The 21,843-nt window shown below is 42.5% G+C and overlaps 1 protein-coding gene across 14 annotated transcripts in view; it reads left to right on the plus strand.

Moving 5' to 3' along the window:
* Window positions 1-20,038, plus strand: part of Ica1l (islet cell autoantigen 1 like) — a 63,561-nt gene extending 43,523 nt beyond the window's left edge. For 12 of the 14 annotated variants that reach the window (XM_040753524.1, XM_021227432.2, XM_021227430.2 and 9 more), the window contains exons 10-12: window positions 6,679-6,939; window positions 12,943-13,017; window positions 19,345-20,038. In XM_040753524.1, coding sequence (XP_040609458.1) covers window positions 6,679-6,939; window positions 12,943-13,017; window positions 19,345-19,460 — 452 coding nt within the window. In that variant the 3' untranslated portion in view covers window positions 19,461-20,038. Of the gene's footprint in view, window positions 1-6,672; window positions 6,940-12,942; window positions 13,018-19,344 lie in introns of all 14 variants that reach the window. The other 2 variants (XM_040753530.1, XM_040753523.1) reach the window with 2 other exon arrangements.
* The last annotated feature ends 1,805 nt before the right edge of the window (window positions 20,039-21,843 follow it).

The following is a 21,843-nucleotide window of genomic DNA, read 5'->3' on the forward strand; positions in this document are numbered from 1 at the left end:
CTTAGGCAAAACAGTCATATACATAGATTAAAGTAAACTCCAGCTCTAGGAACCAGACACACATATGGTGTGCGCACGCACACACACACTCATATGTATAGATTAAAACAAAGTCGAAACCCTCTACATTTGCATGGTCTCTACAGAAGCCCAACGTGGAATTGGGCCTCTGTAGATCATGATGTATTTACTATAGAATTAAAGATGACACTGAGTTTAAGGCCTCCTCCCACTACCTCTGGAGAGCTGAGATTATAGACGTGTCACCATGCCTATCTTTTTATGTAGTTCTGGGGACTGAACCCAGGGCCCTGTACATGCTCAGCAAGACACTATCACCTGAGCTACACCCCCAGGCCCATTTTGAAATTTCGGGTTTTTGTTCTGTTTGGATTTTTTCAAGACAGGGTTTCTCTGCGTAGCTTTGGAGCCTCTCCTGGAATTTACTATGTAGACAAGAGTAACATTTTGAAATTTTGATGTCTCATTTTATATCTTAATTTTTTTTGATCTATGGTCTCTCAATGGAGACTAGGTTGGCCTAAAACTCACACAGATCCACCAGCCACTGCCTCCTGAATGTGCTACCATACCCAGCTTCAGCCTTTGTTTTTAATTATTAAGAATTACATTTATTGCTGGGTGGTGGTGGCACACATCTTGAGTCTCAGCACTCAGGAGGCAGAAGCAGATAGATCTCTGAGCTAAAGGCCAGCCTGGTCTCCAGAGCAAGTTTCAGGACAGCCTGGGCTACATAGAGAACCTGTCTTGAAAAGCAAAACAAAATTTGCACTTATTTGTATGTGGGTCTGTATATGCGGATGCATGCGTGTCGCAGTCCATGTGTGGGGGTAAGGGGACAGTTGGTTCCCTTCTCCTACCATTTGTCCTCAGGGTCAAGTTCAGTTTGTCAGGTTGGGTAGCAAGTGCCAGAAACTGCTGAGCCATCTGCTGGACTCATTTTACACCTTTCTATATTGCCTTTCTCCTAACGTAATGTAGCTACTGTCGTTACTGTTGCTTTTACTTACGTTGTTAATTAGGCCATTACTAAAGACACAAAAGTTTATGCATCATGTTTATATTAGAGAAAGGTACTATTATGCATGAGTTTTATGACTTCTGGGTTATATCTGTACTCTTTCTCTCTGTGTCTCTCTGTGTCTGTGTCTCTCACTCTGTGTCTCTGTCTCTTTCTCCTTTTTCAAAGCAGGGTTTCTCTGTATATCCCTGGTTGTCCTGGAACTTGTTTTGTAGAACAGGGTGACCTTGAACTCTGATATCTACCTGCCTCTGCCTCCCAAAGTCTGGGATTAAAGGTATGTGCCACCACTGCCCAGCCTTAGCATCTATTTTGGTTTGAATAAGCCCTTTTAACATTTATTTAGGACAGGTCTGGAGGAGAGAAATTCTCTCGGTTTTGTCTTTACTTCTTTTTTTTTTTTTGTTCATTTTTAAACGACAGTTTTTCTGGGTGTGGTATTCTTGGCTACCAGTTTCCTTGGATACCATGAATACTTCATGTCACTGTCTCTTGAGCTGTAGATATTCTGCAGCATAGTTTGCCCCAAGCAGAACTGGATGGACAGCTTTGTGTACATTTGCTTTAACACTAGAGAGCTTACTGAGTATCTTATTCTTAGATGGTGTGGCTGGAATCCTTTGACTTTCCTGTGCCTTGATAGCCCGCTTTGGGTCTGGTTAAGTCTTCAGTTATGATGCTCTCTCATCCCTCTTGAACTATAATGACTTGCTGTTGACTCTTTGGTACTGTGCTACATTTCCTGTTTTTGTCAGCTCTCATGTTTGCTGCTCAGTTGCCTGTCTTTGAGATGTTTTCCCTCTTATCCATAGCCTGTTTTCACGTTGTCAGTTTGAATTCTCTGATCCTGTGGACACTTCCCACTAGTTTAGCACTATGGCTCCTTACATCCAGGTTTGCCTCAGGGTTCCTGTAAGATTGTCCTCAGAACTCAAGTGCCCCATGATGGGCATGGTGACTTACATCTGAAATCTCAGCACTTGAAAGACTGAGATGGTAAGATGGCCACCAGGATGAGGCTATCCTGGGCTTTACTATGAGACCTTGTCTCAATAAATAAATAATTTTTAAAAGGGATGCCCTCCCTAAGCCTATGTGTGTTCAATCTGTATTTGACACATTATTTGGAGCTAACTGGAGGAGTGTCTGTAAGGAGTTGTTGATTCTTGTATGGCTAGCCAGGGCCTGGATGGGCTCAGACACTCCATCCACTGTCACTGGCCTACAGGGAGGCACCACAGTATTTCCTCTTCCTATGCATGTCACAAGGACGCACCAGCCCCAGGGTAAGTTGACCTGTACTTTCCTTGTTTTCCCCAAGAAGACAGTTGTCTTCTGTTATGATGGCTGACATTGGCAGAGACATGGGGTAGGCAGTCCTGAAGTGACCAACATTGAAATACTAGGCCATAATTGGGTCCTACAACCTAAGACCAGCAGTGTGGAATGACAGGGTTAGGACCAAAATGGGTCCTGTTCCTGGTGGTGAATCCATGGTCCAAGACTACTACAAATAGCTCATTAATGCCAGGCAGAAAGTGAGTATAATGAACGTGAGGCCGGGTCTGGACCTCACATTAGCGCAGGTCCAGAGGTCTGTCCTCGGCACTGGCCTAGGGTCAGTGTTGGGTTTTACCAGCCAGCAATTACATTTCAAACAGTCTTGCTTCTTGTAGTAGCCTTGTAGTACTACTTCTTGATAGTAATCACCTGGCCCAAATGACACTAACCTAGGTTCTCCCTCAGTCTCATATCCACAGAGACCAGTGCAATTTGAGTCTGTTCTCCAAGCACAGGTGCGGCACTCACAGCGACGAGTCCACCAGAGCGGGGGCTTTACTTGATGTGACTGCAGATTGGTAGCTCCATCCTGAGAACCCCAACCTAAGGATAGGTCCTCAGGCCGTCCTATTGCTGGTCTCACCACTGGTCCTGTGCTAAGCTCCAAGGGAAACCCTGTGATTAACTCTGAGCCACAGGGTTATGTCTGGGTGTGAAGAGCTGGTGAAGGGCAGGAAGAGAGGTTCTCAACTGTGGGTCACAGCCCTCCAGGGCGTGAATAACCCTTCCACAGAGGCTGCCTGAGACCACTGGAAAGCATATACTCACCAGCTTTCTAATGTCAGAGTTAGTTTAGCCAGTTATGAGAGTTCCCTGCCACTGAACATGAAGTTCTTTGGTATTTATCACTGACCATATTCTGAAGATGTGTCCATACTTGTCTAGGAAAGGTATGGATGGAGAGACCCCCCAAATATTTTAGGGACCTTAACTCAGGAAAACCCAAGATTTATGACTTCAGAAAAGAATTCCAGAGCTAGCTAGTGTGAAGTAGAATTGGAATCTTATTAAAAATATTAAGAGGAGGGTTGGAGAGTGGTTAAGAGGTCCTGAGTTCAATTCCCAGGACCCACATGGCAGCTCACAACTGTCTATAACTGTAGTTTCATGAAATCCAATGCCCCCTTCTAGTATACAGATGTACATGCAGACAAAATCACCCACATACATAAAAGATTTGTTTATGTATATGTATTATGTTTACAGTGTTCTACCTGCATGCATGTCTGCAGGCCAGAAGAAGGGACCAGATCTCATTGCAGATGGTTGTGAGCCACCATGTAGTTGCTGGGTATCGAACTCAGGACCTCACCTGGCTAGTCGGCTCCATTCATTTCCAGATGGTCGCTATACTGACTTCAGCAATGTTACAATACAAATTGTTTCACAGACCGAAGCAGTCAAACTTGGACTCTGTTGGAGGAATAGTCCCCAAAGTCAGTACTTTTGACCCCAGCCAGCTTTTCCCCCTGGTTCTTTCAGGCAAAGTAGTTGGCCATGGTTTAGCCTTGTGTCCAGCAAGATTGTTTTTTTCCTTTTTTCCTGGTGCTCTTAGCCAGGAATATGAATATATATATATACATATATATACATATATATATATACATATATATATATATATATATATATATATATATATTTGGTTTTACGAGACAGGGTTTCTCTGTATTGTTTTGGAGGCTGTTGGTCCAGCCCGGCCTTGAACTCACAGAGATCCTCCTGCCTCCGCCTCCCGAGTGCTGGGATTGAAGGCATGTGCCACCACCACCCGGCTGCTAGGAATATTCTTAGGCTTGAATTCTCTGAAGAGCAGCCAGTGTTCTTAATCTCTGAGCCATCTCTCCAGTCCAAATAAATAAATAAATCTTTAAAATCTATTAACAGTGGAGCTGAAGAGATGGCTTAGTGGTCAAGAGTACTGGTTGCTCTTCTAGAGGACCCAGGTTTGATTCCCAGCACCCAACCTGTGGCTCACAGCCATCTGTAAGTCCATTTCCAGGAGATCTGACACCCTCTTTTGACCTTCATGGACACGTACATATTATCAGGCAAAATGCTCAGACATATAAAATAATAACTCAAAAATGGGACAGAGATTGGACAGATGACTCAGTCAATATAATTTACACAAGGATGAGGATTTGAGTTTGGATCCTCAACACCGGTGCAGAAAGTTGGTTTTGGGAGTCAGCGGAATGACTCAGCTGGTGAGGGCACTTGCCATCAAACCTGATGATCTGATTTCATTGTCCAGGAACCACATGGTATAAGAAGGGATCTGTTATGAAGTTTGTGACCCCTGGGAAAAGACCACAGACTCAATGCAATTATAATTAAAAGATCTATTGATTAGCTGCTAGCAGGGCAGTCTCTGAGCCAGATTTGAGATTGCCATAAAGGAGGGTCTAGAGAAGGACTTTAAAGGGAAAACCACCAGAAGACATTCCATATCTATGCAAGCAAATAAAAACTGTTCTGTTCTGCCAAGAGAAGTGATTAAGGCCACTCAAAGCAATCTGTGGGTATCTGTGTAAGCAAGTTACAGAAGCAAGAAAAGCAGTCATATCATAACAAGTAGATAGTCCAGCTGTGCATTTTTGGGTGGGGTCATTGAATCAAGGTTACTGGGATCTGGAGTCAGTGATAAATGGCTGGTGGGTACCAAGATGGATGCCTAGCATAAAATGGAGCTTAGCCTACTCCCTGAAACTGTCCTAAGATCATCACACGCATGCCACCACATACTTACATACACACAACAATAAATAAATATAGCCTGTTAAAAAAATTCTGGCCAGGTGAGGGTGGCACAAGTCTTTAATCCCAGCACTCCAGGGGGCAGAAGAAGACGGTTTATGAAGTCATATTTTACAAAGATTTTAAAACACAAATGCAGTAGTGAGATGCTCAGGGGAAAGAATAAGACAGACCCAAGAGTGGGCATGGGTTTCTCAAGGGAGAGTTGCAGTGTTAGCTCTATGTGAAGATACATCTCAGTCGGGTGGTGGTGGTGCACGCTGTAGGATCTCTGTGAGTTTGAGACAGCCTGGTCTACAAGGCAAGTTTTATGACAGCCAGAAATGTTACACAGAGAAACCCTGTCTCAAAAAAAAAAAAAAAAGAAAAGAAACCTTTCTCTTTCCAACAAGTGAGAGTATATGGAGGCTGTGCAGATGCCCTGATAGATGTACACTTTGCAAGGCAAAACCTGCAACCACTAGGGTCGCACAGGCTTTCTGCTGAGACTCTTAGGAAGCTGCAGGGCAGAACTGAGATGGGAGAAAGGCCTTAAGCGAAAGTGACTTGTGCTCATTTCTGCTTCTTGCTGTTGCCGGGCTTCAACCAAACTCTGCAGTGAGCAGCTCCATCCCCTCCCATGTTCCCATAATTCCTCTCTGTCCTCCTCCCCACCCCAACTGGGCCACTCAGTGTCCATCTGATAAGCAGGTCTGGGTGGGCGATGGGAGCCTTTGTTCTTGACTGAAATTATGGAATTTAGCCTCGGGGAAAAGGGACAGATTGTGAAATGGAGGTGGGGTCGCCCTTGGGTAGTCCAGACTGGAATGGTTATGGTGGAAGAGGGTTGTTTTCAGTACAAACACCAGATTTTCCAGTTCCTCCTGAATTCTGGAGCTTTTAAGTAAATGCCTTTTGGGTTTTTTTTTTATATACTTAATAGTTTGAGGCTTTTACTAGTTACACTGGAGTGAAGGCCCTACAACCTCTCCTTCACTCTTGGTATTGAATTATCCCATGGATTACGAAATATTTTTATCATAGTGTTTTAGGAAGTTTGTTATTTCAACTAAAATTGTTTCACTGAAGGTTTTAAAATTTATCAGTAAAAGATAAATTGTTTTCTGGCTTTGCTTTAGAATTGTTTTATTACACTGTTATCGCTACATTTTCTGTGCACACGCACACATCTGTATCTGTAGATTTCCTGCATCATGGAGAGATGACGCATCCATGCCACAGCATGACCTGGTTACATGTCTTCACTTCCTCGTCTGGTTCCTTCCTGCAAGGCTTGTGTCTGTTATGTCCATCTCCCATGTGGCCTGAGTCTCCATCTCACACAGGCAGTAGCTTATTATGTTTATAGGCATTCATAACTGTTTTGACCATTTTTATCTACACCCTGTCTTGCTAGGCATAACTAAAGACTTATAATCAATGTAGTTGTTTTTAAATTATGTTAATGACATAAAGGAAAAACAAGACTAGTTCTCCTGTGTCCTGCTCTCATTTCCTCAAAAGGAAATAAAACCCTTGCTCTTTCTGTTCTCAACCAGCAGCTGCAAGAACTCTGCCTAGAGACTCGCTGGAGGGAGATGATTTTGAGAAGGAATTCTCATTTCTGAACAGCCTCCTAAGCCCCAGTTCTTCAGGCGCTAGTGAACTTACGCAGGAATGTCAGCCGGCCTGTGGGAGCCCCCGTGCTGGGCTCATATCCCAGGAGCCTTCAGTGGGGTCTGGGCCTCTCACCTGCTCCTCCCAGTTCCTCCCCTCACAGCTCTTCGACCTTGGCCTTCATGCAGATGGCGCTTTCAACAGTAAGTGTTGATGAGACGTTGTGTTTGATAAGCAAAACTATTGTAGTTATTGATGACAGAGTCGAGGGAAATAGATTTAACCTCAGCACTACTAGATAAAATCTGCAGTCGTACCAATCAACAGGAAGATACATCAAATCTGAACCTCACCGCAGTTGTCTGAAACAAGGGCCGTCTCCATGCTACCCCACCAAACCCCTGTGTTCCTCACAGACTGCCCCAGGTGCTTACAACACTGCTCCACTAAGCCACTCCCAGCACCCCAAGCAAAATTTGGTGTATTCTTTTTTCCTGCAGGGTTCAGAATTAGAGAGAAAGAGAGAGGGGAGGGAGGGAGGGAGGGAGAGAGAGAGAGAGAGGAGAGAGGAGAGAGAGAGAGTGTGTGTGTATGTGTCCTAGAGAAGCAGTCATCAGCAACCCCACTGTCCTGTATCCTGGGCTGCACCTTGGGAGTCCTTTTGCTCCTCTTATCGATGCTGGTTATCGAATTGAGCCCACTTTGTCTCCAGTCCACTCAGAACTTCATTTGGTTGTCCATATTGCTGCAAGAGATTCCAACAGGTCTTTGACATCTCAACTCTCCTCCACACTTCTCCAGTTACTTTCCCCACAGATTCTGGGGTCAGCACTCTGCTTACATTTTTTTAAAAAGCAAAGCATCATGGGCTGTAGGATAAAACAAGTCAGGGTTTCTCTGTGTAACAGTCTTAGCTGTCCTAGAACTCACTTTGTAGACCAAGCTGGCCTCAAACACACTAAGATTCACCTGCCTCTGCCTCTCAAGTGCAGGGATTAAAGTTATGCACCGCCAACACCCAGCTGAGAATTCTTATGGGATTAGTTAAAAGAGAGAATTTTTCCCCACATTAAAAAATGGGAAACACTATTACAATGGAAGGAGTTAGAGCTCTATATGACTACACAATGAATGGTTTAAAATTGGAACAATTAAATGAAGGGATAATTAACTGGGATTGATATATACTGTTAATTTTCATTTTGGTAATCTTTGTTGTCGGTTTAATATTTTTTGGTGTATCTCTAAAAAAATTGGTTGATATGTGTGCCAAGATGCAGGGCATAGAAAAACTTACTAAAGCCGATCATAGAGGTATTCAGACCCAGACAGAGGAATTTAAAGGAGAACCAATTTCAGCATTGCATTATAAACAGTTAGAAATAAACAGTCTAAGGTTTTCAAATAACCAACCTTAATTTATCCAGTAACCGATGCTGGAGAGATGGCTCAGCAGTTAAGAGCACTGGCTGCTTTTCCAGAAGACCTGGGTTCAATTCTTAGCACCCACATGGCAGCTCACAACTGTCTGTAACTCCATTTACAGGGGATCTGATACTGTCACAGCAATGCACATAAAATAGTTAAATAATTAAAATGGTAACATTAAAAAAGGAAAATTATAAAAAAAATTATCCAGTAACCTTACAGGAATTGTCAAATGATAGAGGCTCTGTAAGAGCTGAGTGGACTCCTGTGCCAATGTTAGATTTAAGGAGATTAAAGGAAATGATAATCTTGCGTTCACCATTTGTGAAATTGGTGTTAAGCTCGTGGTCAGTCTGTAATAGTTATCCCTAAAGACTGGATAGACTTGGCTAATGCTGTTTTAGAGCATCGTCCACAATTACAATGAAGGACCTGGTTCAGAGAAAAGGCTAAGACCATTGAACAACAGTGTAGAACTAGAGGTATAGAAATCTCCCAAGATCATCTTCTAGGAGGAGGAGGTTATGCCACTGTAGAAAGACAATCTCTATATGATGACCACACCTGGCTTTATGCTACACAGTTTTGAATGCTTGGGACAGAACTGGAAAAGTAAAAAAGAAAATTGAGTCATTTACTAAAGTTATACAGGGTCCAAAAGAAACCTTCACGGATTTCTACAAAGATTGACTTCAGCAGTAAATAGGATGATATCAAATTCAGAAGCTAGACAAATAATAATTCAATCTCTAGCTTTTGAAAATGCTAATTTTCAATGCAAAAGGATAATTAGACTTACAAAGGCAAGGTCAGCACCCTTGGAGGAATGGGTCCGAGGTACAATCAATATTGAATTTCATGACCATGATGATGTATGGATAAGAGAGGTGACTTCCAGAGGTTTGAAGAAAAATCAAAATATCTAGTGTTTCAATTGTGTCAAACAAGGTCACCTTAAAAGAGATGGTAACAGGGCATTCCTAGAAGCAATGTTTTTTTAATAGCATAATCCAAACAGAACTCCCCTCCCTTCTGGATTATGCAGAAGGTGTGGTAAAAGCAGGCATTGAACTAAAGAATGTAGATCAAAAAAGGGATATTCAAGGTATCCCTTTGTCATCTGGAAACTCCTTGAGAGGCCCCTATGCCAAATCTAGTTCAGTCATTTCCTGTCACGATGGAAACTCCTTCCCAGCGCAATTAAAGAACCTAATGCCTACTGCAAGAAACCTACTGCTCTGGATGACAGAACAAAAAATTTAGGGGCAAACTTTTATAAATGAGCAAAGACCAAAATTAAAAACATGAATAGAAAGTTTGACCTCTTCCTTTCCAATTTGTATCCCCTTGATCTCCTTTTGTTATCCTATTGCTCTAGCTAGAACTTAAAACTACAATATTGAAGAGATATGGAGTGGACAGCCTTGTCTCGTTCCTGATTTTAGAGGAATAAAATTGTCTGTTTAGTTTGATGTTGGCTTGCTGTATATTGCTTTTATTATGTTTAGGTATGTTCCTGTTATCCCTGATCTCTCCAAGAACTTTATCATGAAAGGGGTGTTGAATTTTGTCAAAGGCTTTTTCAGCATCTACTGAGATGATCATGTGATATTTCTTTTTCAGTTTGTTTATATGGTGGATTACATTGACAGATTTTTGTATCTTGAACCATCCCTGCATCTCTGGGATAAAGCCTACTTGATCATGGTGAACAACTTTTTTGATGTGTACTTGGAAAAAATCAAGATATTCTATGACAAAACCAGATTTAAACAATACATATCCACAAATCCAGTCCTATAGAAAGCTCTGTAAGGAAAACTCCAACCCTTAACTCTGAGGTGCCATCTGTCTTTAAAGTTGAGGTGTGTTTTTTGTTTGCATCAGAAAGATGGATTCTGTCTTCGTATCCATTCTGTTAGCCTGTGTCTCTTTATAGGCAAATTAAGACCTTTGATATTAAGGGATATTAATAACCATTGAGTTGGTTTTTGTTAGTTTTGGATTTGGTGGTGGTGGTTTTATGTGTTGTTTCTCCTCTTTTGGCTTATGGTAATGTGGGATTATCTATTGCCTATGTTTTTGAGAGTGAAGCTAGCTTCCTTGGGTTGGAGTTTTCTCCTATAATTATTGAAAGTTTTGCTGGATATAGTACTCTGGGCTGCCATTCATGGTCTCTTAGTGTTGATAGAATATCTATCCAGGACCTTCTGGCTTTAAGAGTTTCCATTGAGAACTCAGGTGTAATTCTGATCAGCCTGCCTTTATATCTTACTTGGCCTTTTTCCTTTGCAGCTCTTAATATTCTTTATTCTGTGTGTTTGGTGTTTTTTATTATTATGTGGCAAGGGGGACTTTTTTTTTTGGTCCAGTCTATATGATGTTCTGTAAGCTTCTTGTACTTTTATTGGCATGTCCTTCTTTAGGTTGGGAAAGTTTTCTTCTATGATTTTATTGAATATGTTTTTTGTGCCTTTGAGCTGGGCTTTCTTTGCCTTCTTCAATACCTATTATTCTTCTGGTTTGATCTTTTCACAATGTCCCATTATTTCCTGGATAGTTTGTGTTATGGATTTGTTGGACTTAACATTTTCTTTGGTTGAAGAATCTATTTCCTCTAGTGTATCTTCAACACCTGAGATTCTCTCTTTCATCTCTTGTATTCTATTGGTTATTCTTTATGTGTTTTATATTGTGTCTTCCCATTTCTTCTTCCAGTGGGTGCAGGTGGGGCCTCTCCTGGTGGGTGCAGGACCAAGATTCCGATGTAGCAGTTTTCCCGATGGGTCCAAGTTCAAGGTTCTCTCCTGGTGGGTGCGGTGCTAAGGCTCCAATGGGGGCAGATGCTGGATGGTTTGGTGTGCCCCCAGGTCTCTGGGGATTCTGTGGGCCGGACAGGTCCATGTGCCCCATTCAAAGGCTTCTAATGGGGCAGGAGAAGGCCCAGCACTCACCTCTCCCAGGGTGCAGTGCTAAGGCTCAAGAGAGGAAAATTAAGCTGGGCATTGGTGGTGCACGCTTTTAAGCCCAGCACTCAAGAGGCAGAGGCAAGTGGATCTCTGTGAGTTCGAAACCAGCCTGGTCTACAAGAGCTAGTTCCAGGATAGCCTCCAAAGCCACAGAGAAACCTTGTCTCAAAAAACAAACAAAAAATGTTAATAGCAAAGGTTTGAAAAAAGATTTTTTTCATCACTTGGCAACAAGCCAAAGAAATTAAAAGGAAATGTCCTACTTGTTCTATAGAAAACCAAACTCTACTACCTTCAGGAAATAACCCAACGGGTACTCAAAGGAATGAAATCTGGCAGATGGATGTGTTCCATTTTGTAGAATTTGGAAAATTAAAATATGTACCCCATATCATTGATACCTATTCAGGTTTTAAATGGGTAACTGCTTTGAGTTCAGAAAAGACTAATTAGGTAATTACACATTTGTTAGAAGTTATGGCCATCATGGGTATATGCTGTACAAATAAAGACAGACAATGCTGCAGCATATGTCTCTAAGAAAATGAAAGTTTCTTTTGTTTATTATAATACAAAGCATATTACTAGTATATCACACAGTCCTACAGGGCAGGCAGTTATAGAAAGATCAAATCAAACTCTAAATGATATGCTAAATAAACAAAGGAATGATAAAGACACCCAGAAATAGATTGCATAATGTTTCATTAACTTTGAATTTTCTAAATGCTAATGAGAAAGGAACAACAGCTGTGGAGAAACACTGGATAATAGAAAAAAATACTAATGAATTAAATCATCCAGTATACTTTAAAGATGTGTTGACCTCAAAATGGAAACCAGGATATGCATTAAGTTGGGGAAGGGGTTTTGCTTTTGTTTCTACAGGAGAAGAAAATCTATGGATACCATCAAAACTGATAAAGATTCAATTTGAACAAGACACCTCTTAATTAGAAGAGATGATATTCATCAAGCAGCATGGCCATTCAGAAATCTAAATTTGAGGGCTGGAGAGATAGCTTAGTGGTTAAGAGCACTGAATGCTGCTCCAGAGGACCTGTGTTCAATTACCAGCACCCACATGGCAGCTCACAATTGTCTGTAACCAGAAATACATGCAGGCAAAACATCAGTGTACATAAAATAAAAAAATTCTAAAAAAACTTTTAAAAAAGATAATTTGATCATGCAATAGAAAGTGAATTAGGTACAACCTTTTGGACTCAGGAACATTGGATAGATAATGGAATATTTTCTCTGAATTTGTCAAATGCAAATGGACAAGACATTGTTGATGTACTTGTTGACTGTATTTATTGTATATAGTTATTAGACTTATTATATTTAGTTTTTTATTAGTTATATTAGTTATAGCCTTTTTTATTAGATAAAAAAGGGCAATTGTGGTGATATTTTGTTTATGATATAACAAATAAAGCTTGCCTCAAGATCAGAGTGCAGAGGTAGCCACACTAGTCAGCCATAGAGGCCAGGCAGTGGTGACTCACACCTTTAATTCCAGCAGCCACTCTAGTTTGCCATAGAAGCTGGGCATTGGTGGTGCACACCTTTAATCCCAGCACTGGAGAGGAATATAAGACAGGAGGAGACAGGATTGCAGGGTATTCAGTCTTAGTCAGGCTGAGGACAGGATCACCCCAGCCTTGGTAGAGGTGAGAACTTTCTAGTGGCTGGCTGCTTTGTTTTTCTGATCTTCAGCTTGAACCCCATTATCTGTCTCTGGGTTTTTGTTATTCATGCTACAGTTAATTCTTTCTCGTTTCTCTGTCTTTCCTTCCCCTAAAGACTGGGTCTCCCAAGAGGGATCAGAACACTCAGATACCCTGCAAGTGTCTTCACAGCATCCAAAGAAATTAAAATGTAAGTCACTACTTTTCATTGCATTAATGAGTGAAATTCAGGAGAATTTAGAAAAGGACCACTTTGCCTTATGTGTGAAGAAAATAACCAGGCATCATCAGTGGTAGATTTGTGCTCCATCCCTGAGCTATGCCAGCTCACAAGGTGCCTTGGATTGCATGATGCCTGTAGATGGGAATGATGGGGGCATGTAGGACACAACCTCAAACTGTTGGTTTATAGGTGTGCACGGACATAGGCCATCATCCAACCTCCCCCTCCATGTAGCTCATTGCTTCAGATATGCCTGGAATGATAGGCTTTGGGTTTTGGTGACAGGGCAGGATAACCTCAGAGGTCATTCATCCTGCAGCAGGTATTACAGCATTTTTTGCATAAGGATAGACGGTGTCCTTCAGAACACATGATAGCACATTGGTCCACACTGCTCAAAACAGACTTGTCTCTTCCCATTCATAATCTGTATCCATTTGAATTCCTATTTTTCTGTAGTTTACAATCATCACTACACTTAATCATTTTGTGCTCAAACTGCTCAAGTGGTTACCTATGGAAGAAGGTCTTTTGGGCAGACTTTCAAATTCTTATGATACCAATACTTTTAATTTTTTCAATAAATTCAGCATTATAGAAAAACTAAAAATTAAAAAGTATTCCCATGTGTTCTATGAGTAGGTTTTTCAGAATGCTGCTACATTTGGTACCTTGTTCTGTATTCTGTGTGTTCTGAATTGAAATAATTTAAATGGCAGGCAGGGATCTCACTGTGTAGCCAGGCACCTTGAATTCTTGATTTTCCAGCCTCAGTCTCCTGAGAACTAAGATTATAGGTAAAGGCCATCACATTCCAATCATTAGTAATTTTTGCTCTTCCCCATGCTCCTCCTCCTCTGTGGTCTGGGGGTAGAACCTAGGGCCTTTCCATGCTGAATGACCCGTGGGCTGCATCTGCGGCTGGACCATGCTCTCCTTTCCCTCTCCCTGTACATTTGCTAGCTAGCATCTACTGCATTTGGCTCATGGCTGGGGCGTCTCAGTCCATGCTCAAGCTGGTCACTGCTGCTGCACTTGTGGCGACACAGTGCATCATGACAGGACATGGTGAAAGAGGCCTGCTCGCCTCAGAGAAGCCGAGAACCTAAAAGGGGTAAAGGCTGCGGTCCCACTGGCCCCCAGTGACGTAACTTCCTTCCATGGGGCCTCGGCTAGGTTGTGTTTGGGGTGCTGGCCTGATGTGCTAGGAGAGTGCCCTGTTACTGAGCTGTCCTCAGCCTGCTCCCAAAGAGTCTACCAGTGTGGGATGGCTGGGGACCACACATGTGGATGTTCGGCAGACAGTCATGGCTCACAGAACACAGCAAGCAAAGACACTGCTGGGCATAGTGGTGCAGGCCTTTAATCCAGGCCTCAGGAGGCTGAGACAGGAGGATTACCATGACTCTCAAACCACCCCTCTCAAAAAAAGTTAGTTTTGTTTCTTTTTCTAATCACAAGTAGTGAAATTCATTTTTTTCCTGTCTTGTAAATATAATTTTTTACACACTCATCAGGGAGGTCTCAGGCGTTGCCATGACCACCACCTTGGCATAATTATCAGCAGCCTCTGTTTACTCTCACATGTTATAGGGAAGGTAAATTGTATGACTGTGAAGCAGAGGTGAAAATGAGCTCATGTAGGCAAGAGACTTGGCCAGCATTACTCACTGGAAGTAGAAGACCAGGCCTCAAAGCTGTCCTTGAATGAGTAGAGCTGACATGACCTTGGTTCCCAGAACAGGAGCTGGACCCAAATTCACTGAAGCCTCAGGCTCTGCCCTGACACATAGGGCCTCAGATACTGCTGGACAACTATGGCCCCTCTGGTCTGTAGCAGGTAGTAACCATGACTGGGCAAAGAGGGTCTCTTGACTCTGTTCTGAGTTGAACTACATTCATCTTTAAAGCGCACTGCAACCCAGCATATCCAGTTCTTGGCTTGTCCTGGAGGCCCTTGCCCTGGTTTCTAGACTCCTTGGCCTTCAGGGATGTCCTGGTTAGTTTTATGTCAACTTGACACAACTAGAGTCATCAGAGAGAAGGGAGCCTTAATTGGGAAAATGTCTCCATAAGATCAGGCTGTAGGCAAGCCTGTTTGGTGTTTTCTTAATTAGTGATTGATGGGGGAGGGCCCAGCCCATTGTGGTTGGTTCCACCTCTGGGCTGGTTGTCTTGGGTTCTATAAGAAAACAGGCTGAAAGAACTAAAGGGAGCAAGCCAGTAAGCTGCATTCCTCTATGGCCTCTGCATTAACTCCTGCCTCCAGGTTCCTGCCTATTTGGGTTCCTGTCCTGACTTCTTTCAGTGATGGACTAGACATGGAAACCAAATAAACCCTTTCCTCCCAAGCTGCTTTTGTTCATGGTGTTTCATTACAGCAACAGCAATGAAACAAGGGACTAATAACCTTTTGAAATGACTGGCTGTTATCACCATGTGTGACCTGTTAGTCCTGGCCCTCATGTATAAACATGTATCCTTGAATATGTCACAGTAAAACTTGCAGGCTGCTGACACAAAAATATCCATTCTATGAGGGATTGAAATGAGAGGGACTGAAACACTAATAAGGTGGGTTGAGTAGTTAGAAAAATGACTCAGTGATTAAGAACACTGGCTGCTGTTCCAGAGGACCCTGGTTCAGTTCTCAGCACTAATATGGCAGCTCACAACTGTGTAACTCCAGCTCCAGGTTATCTGACACCTTCTTCTGGCCTCCATAGGTACCACATATGCATAGAGGTGTTCACATATACATAAGAAATAAAACAATGCATTTTTAAATAGTATGGTATTAATTTGTGAAGTGATAGTACATTAAAAAATAACTTAGCTGGACTGGTAGCCCACACTTTAATCCCAGCACTAAGGAGGCAGAAGCAGATGGCTCTCTGAGTTCGAGGCCAGCTAGATCTACAGAGTGAGTTACAGGACAGCCAGGGCTACAAAGGGAAACTCTGTCTCAAAAAAATCAAACCAAAAATCCAAAACAAAACCAATAGTATTGCTGTGAAGAGACCCCATGACCATGACAACTCTTATAAAAGAAAAAAGCCCATTTAACTGGGGGAGGGGGGCTCACTTATAGTTTCAGAGCTTCAGTCCGTTATCATCATGGGGAGCATGGCAGCAAGTAGGCAGACATGGTGCTGAGAGTTCTACATCCTGCAGGCAAGAGGAAGTCAACTGACACACTGGGTGTTACTCTGAGCAAAGGAAACCTCAAAGGCTGCCCTCACAGTGATATACTTCCTCCACCAAGGCCATACCCACTCCAATAAAGCCACACCCCCTAACAGTGCCACTCTCTACGAGATTATGGGGTCCAATTATATTCAAACTAACACATTCCACTCCCTGGCCCCCATAAACTTGTAACAATATCATAATGCAAAATACATTTAGACTAACTTCAGAAGTCCCTATAGTCAGTAACAATCCCAAATTTATTTCAGCGTCCGAAGTCTCTCTGAGATTAATGCAATCTCTTAACTGTAATCCCCTGTAAAATCAAAATCATAAAGCAGATCACATACTTGCAATATAAAGTCACAGGATATACATTACCATTCCAATATGTAGGGAAGGGAACATAGTGAGGAAATACTCCATGTCTGATGTCAAAGCGTTCTTCATGTCTCCAACTCCGTTCAGCTTTGTTGACTGTAGCTCACTCTTTCTCTTGGGTTGGTTCCACTCCGTTAGCCGCTCTCCTTGGCAGGTATCTCCATGGCTCTGGCATCTCCAACATCTTGGGGTCTCCAAGGCAATCCAGGCTTCAACCTTACAGCTTCATACAATGGACTCTCTACTGGGCCTCTATTCAGGGACACCCCTGACACATGCCTGACCTCAGAGGCTTTCTTTAGGTATGGAGGGAGATTCCATAACCCCTTCCTTCTATCCTTGACTCTAAAGCCAGAACCAAGTGGCCGAAGCTGCCAAGTTCTGCTGCTTACTGGGGCTGGAACATGGCCCCCTTGTTCAATTACATCTTCAGCAGTTTTGTCTTTCACTGTCTAAGCTTGGCTGTTGTGAAACTTGTTCTGTAGACCAGGCTGGCCTCAAACTCAGTGATCTGACAGCCTCTGCCTCCCACGTGCTGCGATTGTATAGATGTGCACCACCACACCCAGCTCTAAACTTTTCCTTCTTTCCACAAGTTAGAAACTTGCCTGGGTGGGCTCTTGCCCTGAGGTCACCACCCCCTTTATTCCATTTCTTAATCTCTATCTCCATGAACACAGGACTTAGCTCCATTCCACTTCCTAGTGCTCTTTCTCTCCCCAGAATTTTCATTTTGTAATTTATTCTGCTCAGCTGACTCCTTCTCATGATAAATCTTCACTAGAGTTACCACTAAGAACCACATGACTAGTTTGTACTAGGCTGTCTGAGATTGCTTCTGCCAATGGAATTAATCCCAAACTCTTCACTTTAATCTCAGGCAGACTCTTCAGGCAAGGGCAAAAAACATTCACTTCACCAAAATATCACAAGAACAATCTCTAGGCAGCATACTAAAATTCTCCTCTGAAACCTCTTGAGGTAGCCCCCATAGTGCATCAAATCACACTCAACACCACTGTCTTCATGTTCCTACTAGTGTGGCTCATTAAGCAGTGCTTAAAGCATTCCTAACCCAAACTCCCAAGTCCATTTTACTCCAAACAAAAATCATGGACAGGCAATCCCTCATACCAATTTCTGTCTTAGTTAGGGTTTCTATTGCTGTGAAGAGACACCATAACCACAGCAACTCTTATAAGGAAAACATTTAATTGGGGCTGGCTTACAGTTCAGATGTTCAGTCCATTATCATCACGGCAGGAAGCATGGTGGCGTGCAGGCAGGCATAGGTGATGCTGGAGGAGTAGCTGGGAATCCTACATCTTTCAGGCAACAGGGAATCAACTGAGACACTGGGTGATATCCTGACATAGGAGACCTCAAAGTCCACTCCCACAGTGACACACATCCTCCAAGGCCACACCCACTCCAACAAAGCCACACTTCCTAATAGTGCCATCCCGTATGAGATTATGGGGGACATTACATTCAAAGTACCACACAAATAAACACACAAAACTACTTGGGTCTGAGACACGATGTTCTTATCAAAATGTTTTAACTTTTGAGGCAGGGTGTTGGTGGTGCACGCCTTTAATCCCAGCGCTGGGGAGGATGAGGTAGGCAGATCTCTGTGAGTTTGAAGCCAGCCTGGTCTACAGAGCCAGTTTCAGGATAGGCTCCAAAGCAATACAGAGAAACCCTGTCTCAATCAAAAAAAGAAAAAAATAAAAGAAAAAGAAAAACATGTTTTAACATTTGTAAAAATTACCTTTAGAGTGGGAGAAAATGTGTGTTTCTCTCCCTCTATGCTATGTGCCCTGGGATCAAACCTGGAACTTAACCTGGGAGCCATCTCTTTAGCCCTTGCTAGAGAATGTTTTGACGAGCACTAGGCATGATGGTGCATCCCTGTAATCCAAAACTTAGAAGTCCTGAGACAGGTTCACAGATCTGAAGCCAACATGAGCTAGACAGCAAGACCCTGCCTCAAAAGAGAAATAAAAATTAAAGAAACACTCCCTGATGTATAAAATGAGTGATTTTTCCCTTTATTATGTATAATTGGTTTTTTGTTTTTGTTTTTTGAGACAGGGTTTTCTCTGTGCAGCCCTGGTTGTTCTGAACTCGCTCTGCAGACCAGACTGGCCTTGAACTCTTATCTACCTGCCTCTGTCTCCCAGGATTAAAGGCATACACCAGCACCATGTGGCCTTTTATATTTCATGTGTACTGGTGTTTTTGACTGTATGTATGCATGTGTGAGGGTGTCAGATTGTCTGGAACTGAAGTTATAGACAGCTGTGAGCTGCTATGTGGGTGGTGGGACTTGAACCTGGGTCCTCTAGAAGTGCAGCCAGTGCTTTTAACCACCAAGCCATCTCTCCAGCCCCAATAAAGAGGTTTTAAGCAGTTTAAGTTGTCTTGGGAGGAACAGAAGTGACTTTAAACCTTATCTCTAAGCTTTCTATAAATTATTTGAAATTGCTTCTAAGATGATCCTCTTAGAAGACATCCCCAAGAAACACTGAACTCAGAGTCTCAGCAAAGCAGAAGGTACCTGCATTTATGTTTAAAGTTACCCTTCAGAGTGATTTAGTGAACCATTGTCAGCCAACTTTATAAAAAAGCATTCACTTCAAAAATCACAAAAGTAGTACAAAAATGTTATTTCTAAAAGCTGAATCTCTTTAATGTCTTTTTTTTCTTCTTTTTAACTAGCCCCCAACAATGGTAACCAAGACATGTCAGCCTGGTTCAATCTATTTGCAGACTTGGATCCGCTCTCCAACCCAGACGCCATTGGACACTCAGACGACGAGCTTCTCAATGCCTGATTGGGGTCACAGGTTCAGGGGTTTCAAGGCATCAACTGTGTGCAATGTTTGCCTTTGTGGAGGAGTCCTACTGTGACCACACACAGAAGCGTGTGTTCAGGACAGGACATCTGCCTGCCAACCTCAGTCAGAGGGTCTGGTGGCCTAGCAGCCTGTGTGTTTATTATGCTGGTGTGCAAGCTGTTGATAGTATGTGGGAATTCTTACAAACTCCCCAGTCTGCAATACTGAGAAACCAAACTTACGTCTGAATCACAGGAGATGGCGTTTTTTTTTGGGAAGTGTTCTAGATTTAAGTTCCTTTGCTGTACATGGGTAAAGAACAGGACATAAAGAGGCTATGGTATGGGTGAGTTTGATACTGGCAGGTGTTTTATTTTGGGGAATAGCAGTAGAAAAGAATGCTTTCTCCCTGATTACAATGTAGAACAGAGTAGAGAACTTGGTTCGCTTTACTGAAATTAGAGAAACTTGTGCTTGCTTTTCTGTATTTGGAAGCTAAATGCAATGGTATTTTTCATTCACACACAATCATGGAAACACCTAGTTCCATCATTAAATTTTCATGGGAAAAATAACAGGATGAAAGTTCCATCTTCTATAGAAATGGAGGAAAGTGATGTATAGTGACATTCCTCCCGCAACAGCAGGGAGAGAGATGCCTACCTGGGCATAGTCTTTCTGAGAGCCCCCAGACACTTCTATGTGAACAAGGGAAACAATTTGAGCACCTCACCTTTATATATATTGGTATTCTCATTTATTCACGTGGTTTAAGACAGACATGGACAATTCCACAGAAAGTAGGGACAGCCCACGCTCTTCCTCTTTGCCTAACTCCAAGGTTGGCATCTGATTACCTAGCAGAGCTGCTCACACAGGGATTGGAGTCAGTTCTGGAGGGAAGGCTACTTAGTGGCAGCTGGGCAAGCTGGTCAAAGCAATCGACCAAGGACGTGCCGCTCACTCAGCTCCTGGCCCTTCCCTGCCTGCCCTTTAGTTTGGGGGTAGTTTTCCATCCATCTCAAGGAACATAACTTACATCTTGGTCTGTGCTATTTGTTTTTGCAAGGGTATTCTTCTCAATGAGTTTCTTCAGTTACCTGTCTATCTTCCTTCACAGGCATCAGAGGCAGCCTGTTATCTGGTAGAAACAGATACTTCAGTAAGTAGGAAATCAATGCTCTCTCCAGGCAAATCCTGAACCCTCAACTACGAAAATGAAGGGCCAATACCATCCACTTTCCCAGATCAAAGTTACCACAAATCGACACACATACAATTATCATTACTCAGTTTCTGATTATCTTTCAATACAGTGTATAGTTTATTTCCTATAACTAGGAAGCCACATTAACTGCCTTACCAAGTTCTGTTATAACTTCAAGTCAAACAATTCCATTTGATAGTTTATTAAATGAAAGTTATTTGTACTATTTATCATGATTAAGTAATTTGAGGCTCAATCATTAATAATTTGGTGGTTGAAAAAGACATTCTGGAGGGCTGGAGAGATGGCTCAGCGGTTAAGAGCACTGGCTGCTCTTCCATAACCCCACATGGTGGCTCACAACTGTCTGTAACTCCAGTTCCAGGAGTTCTGACACCGCTGGCCAAACACTAATGCACATGAAATAAAAATAAATTATTAAAAATTGAAAAAAAAACCACTGGGAGGTGGTGTCGTACGCCTTTAATCCCAGCACTCAGGAGCCAGAGGCAGGCGGATCTCTGTGAGTTCAAGCCCAGCCTGGTCTACAAAGCTACACGGAGAAACCCCATCTCAAAAAACAAAACAAAAAATCCAGGAGAGCCAAAATTGAGTTACTTCTGTGTTCCAGAGTGGTGGAACTATACTTTGACCAATGAAATAGCCTTGACTCTTGGGGTAAAGAAACTAGGAAGAAAATAAAAAAATATTAGTCCAATAGCACTGGCAAGACACATTACAGAAAGTTTAAATATGCCATGTCCAGGTTGAGGAGATGGTTAAGGTGGTTAAGATGGGTTGTATCTTCCCATCTCCTCTGCACTATTTAAACGCTACAAGTACAGTGGAAACTTTTTTTTTTTTGGAGACAGGGTTTCTATGTGTAGCTCTGACTGCCCTGGAACTCACTTTATAGAGCAGGCTGGCTTCCAACTCACAGAGATCCTCCTGTTTGTGCCTCCCAATTAAAGGCATGAGCCATCATCACTCCCTTCTCCACCCAATCTGCAGCTGATGGAACACAGGAACTCTGCATGCACCATAGGTGGTGCCAATGAGCCACACCCCAGGCATGCCTTAGGCAGCTAGTCAATACATACACATTCTTCTCCACTCACTGGTGGAAATAATGAGCTACTGGCCAAAGATTAAATACAAAAAAGTAAGGACCGC

This window comes from Mesocricetus auratus, unplaced genomic scaffold, assembly GCF_017639785.1.
Source record: "Mesocricetus auratus isolate SY011 unplaced genomic scaffold, BCM_Maur_2.0 Super-Scaffold_100010, whole genome shotgun sequence".
NCBI classification, from domain to species: domain Eukaryota; kingdom Metazoa; phylum Chordata; class Mammalia; order Rodentia; family Cricetidae; genus Mesocricetus; species Mesocricetus auratus.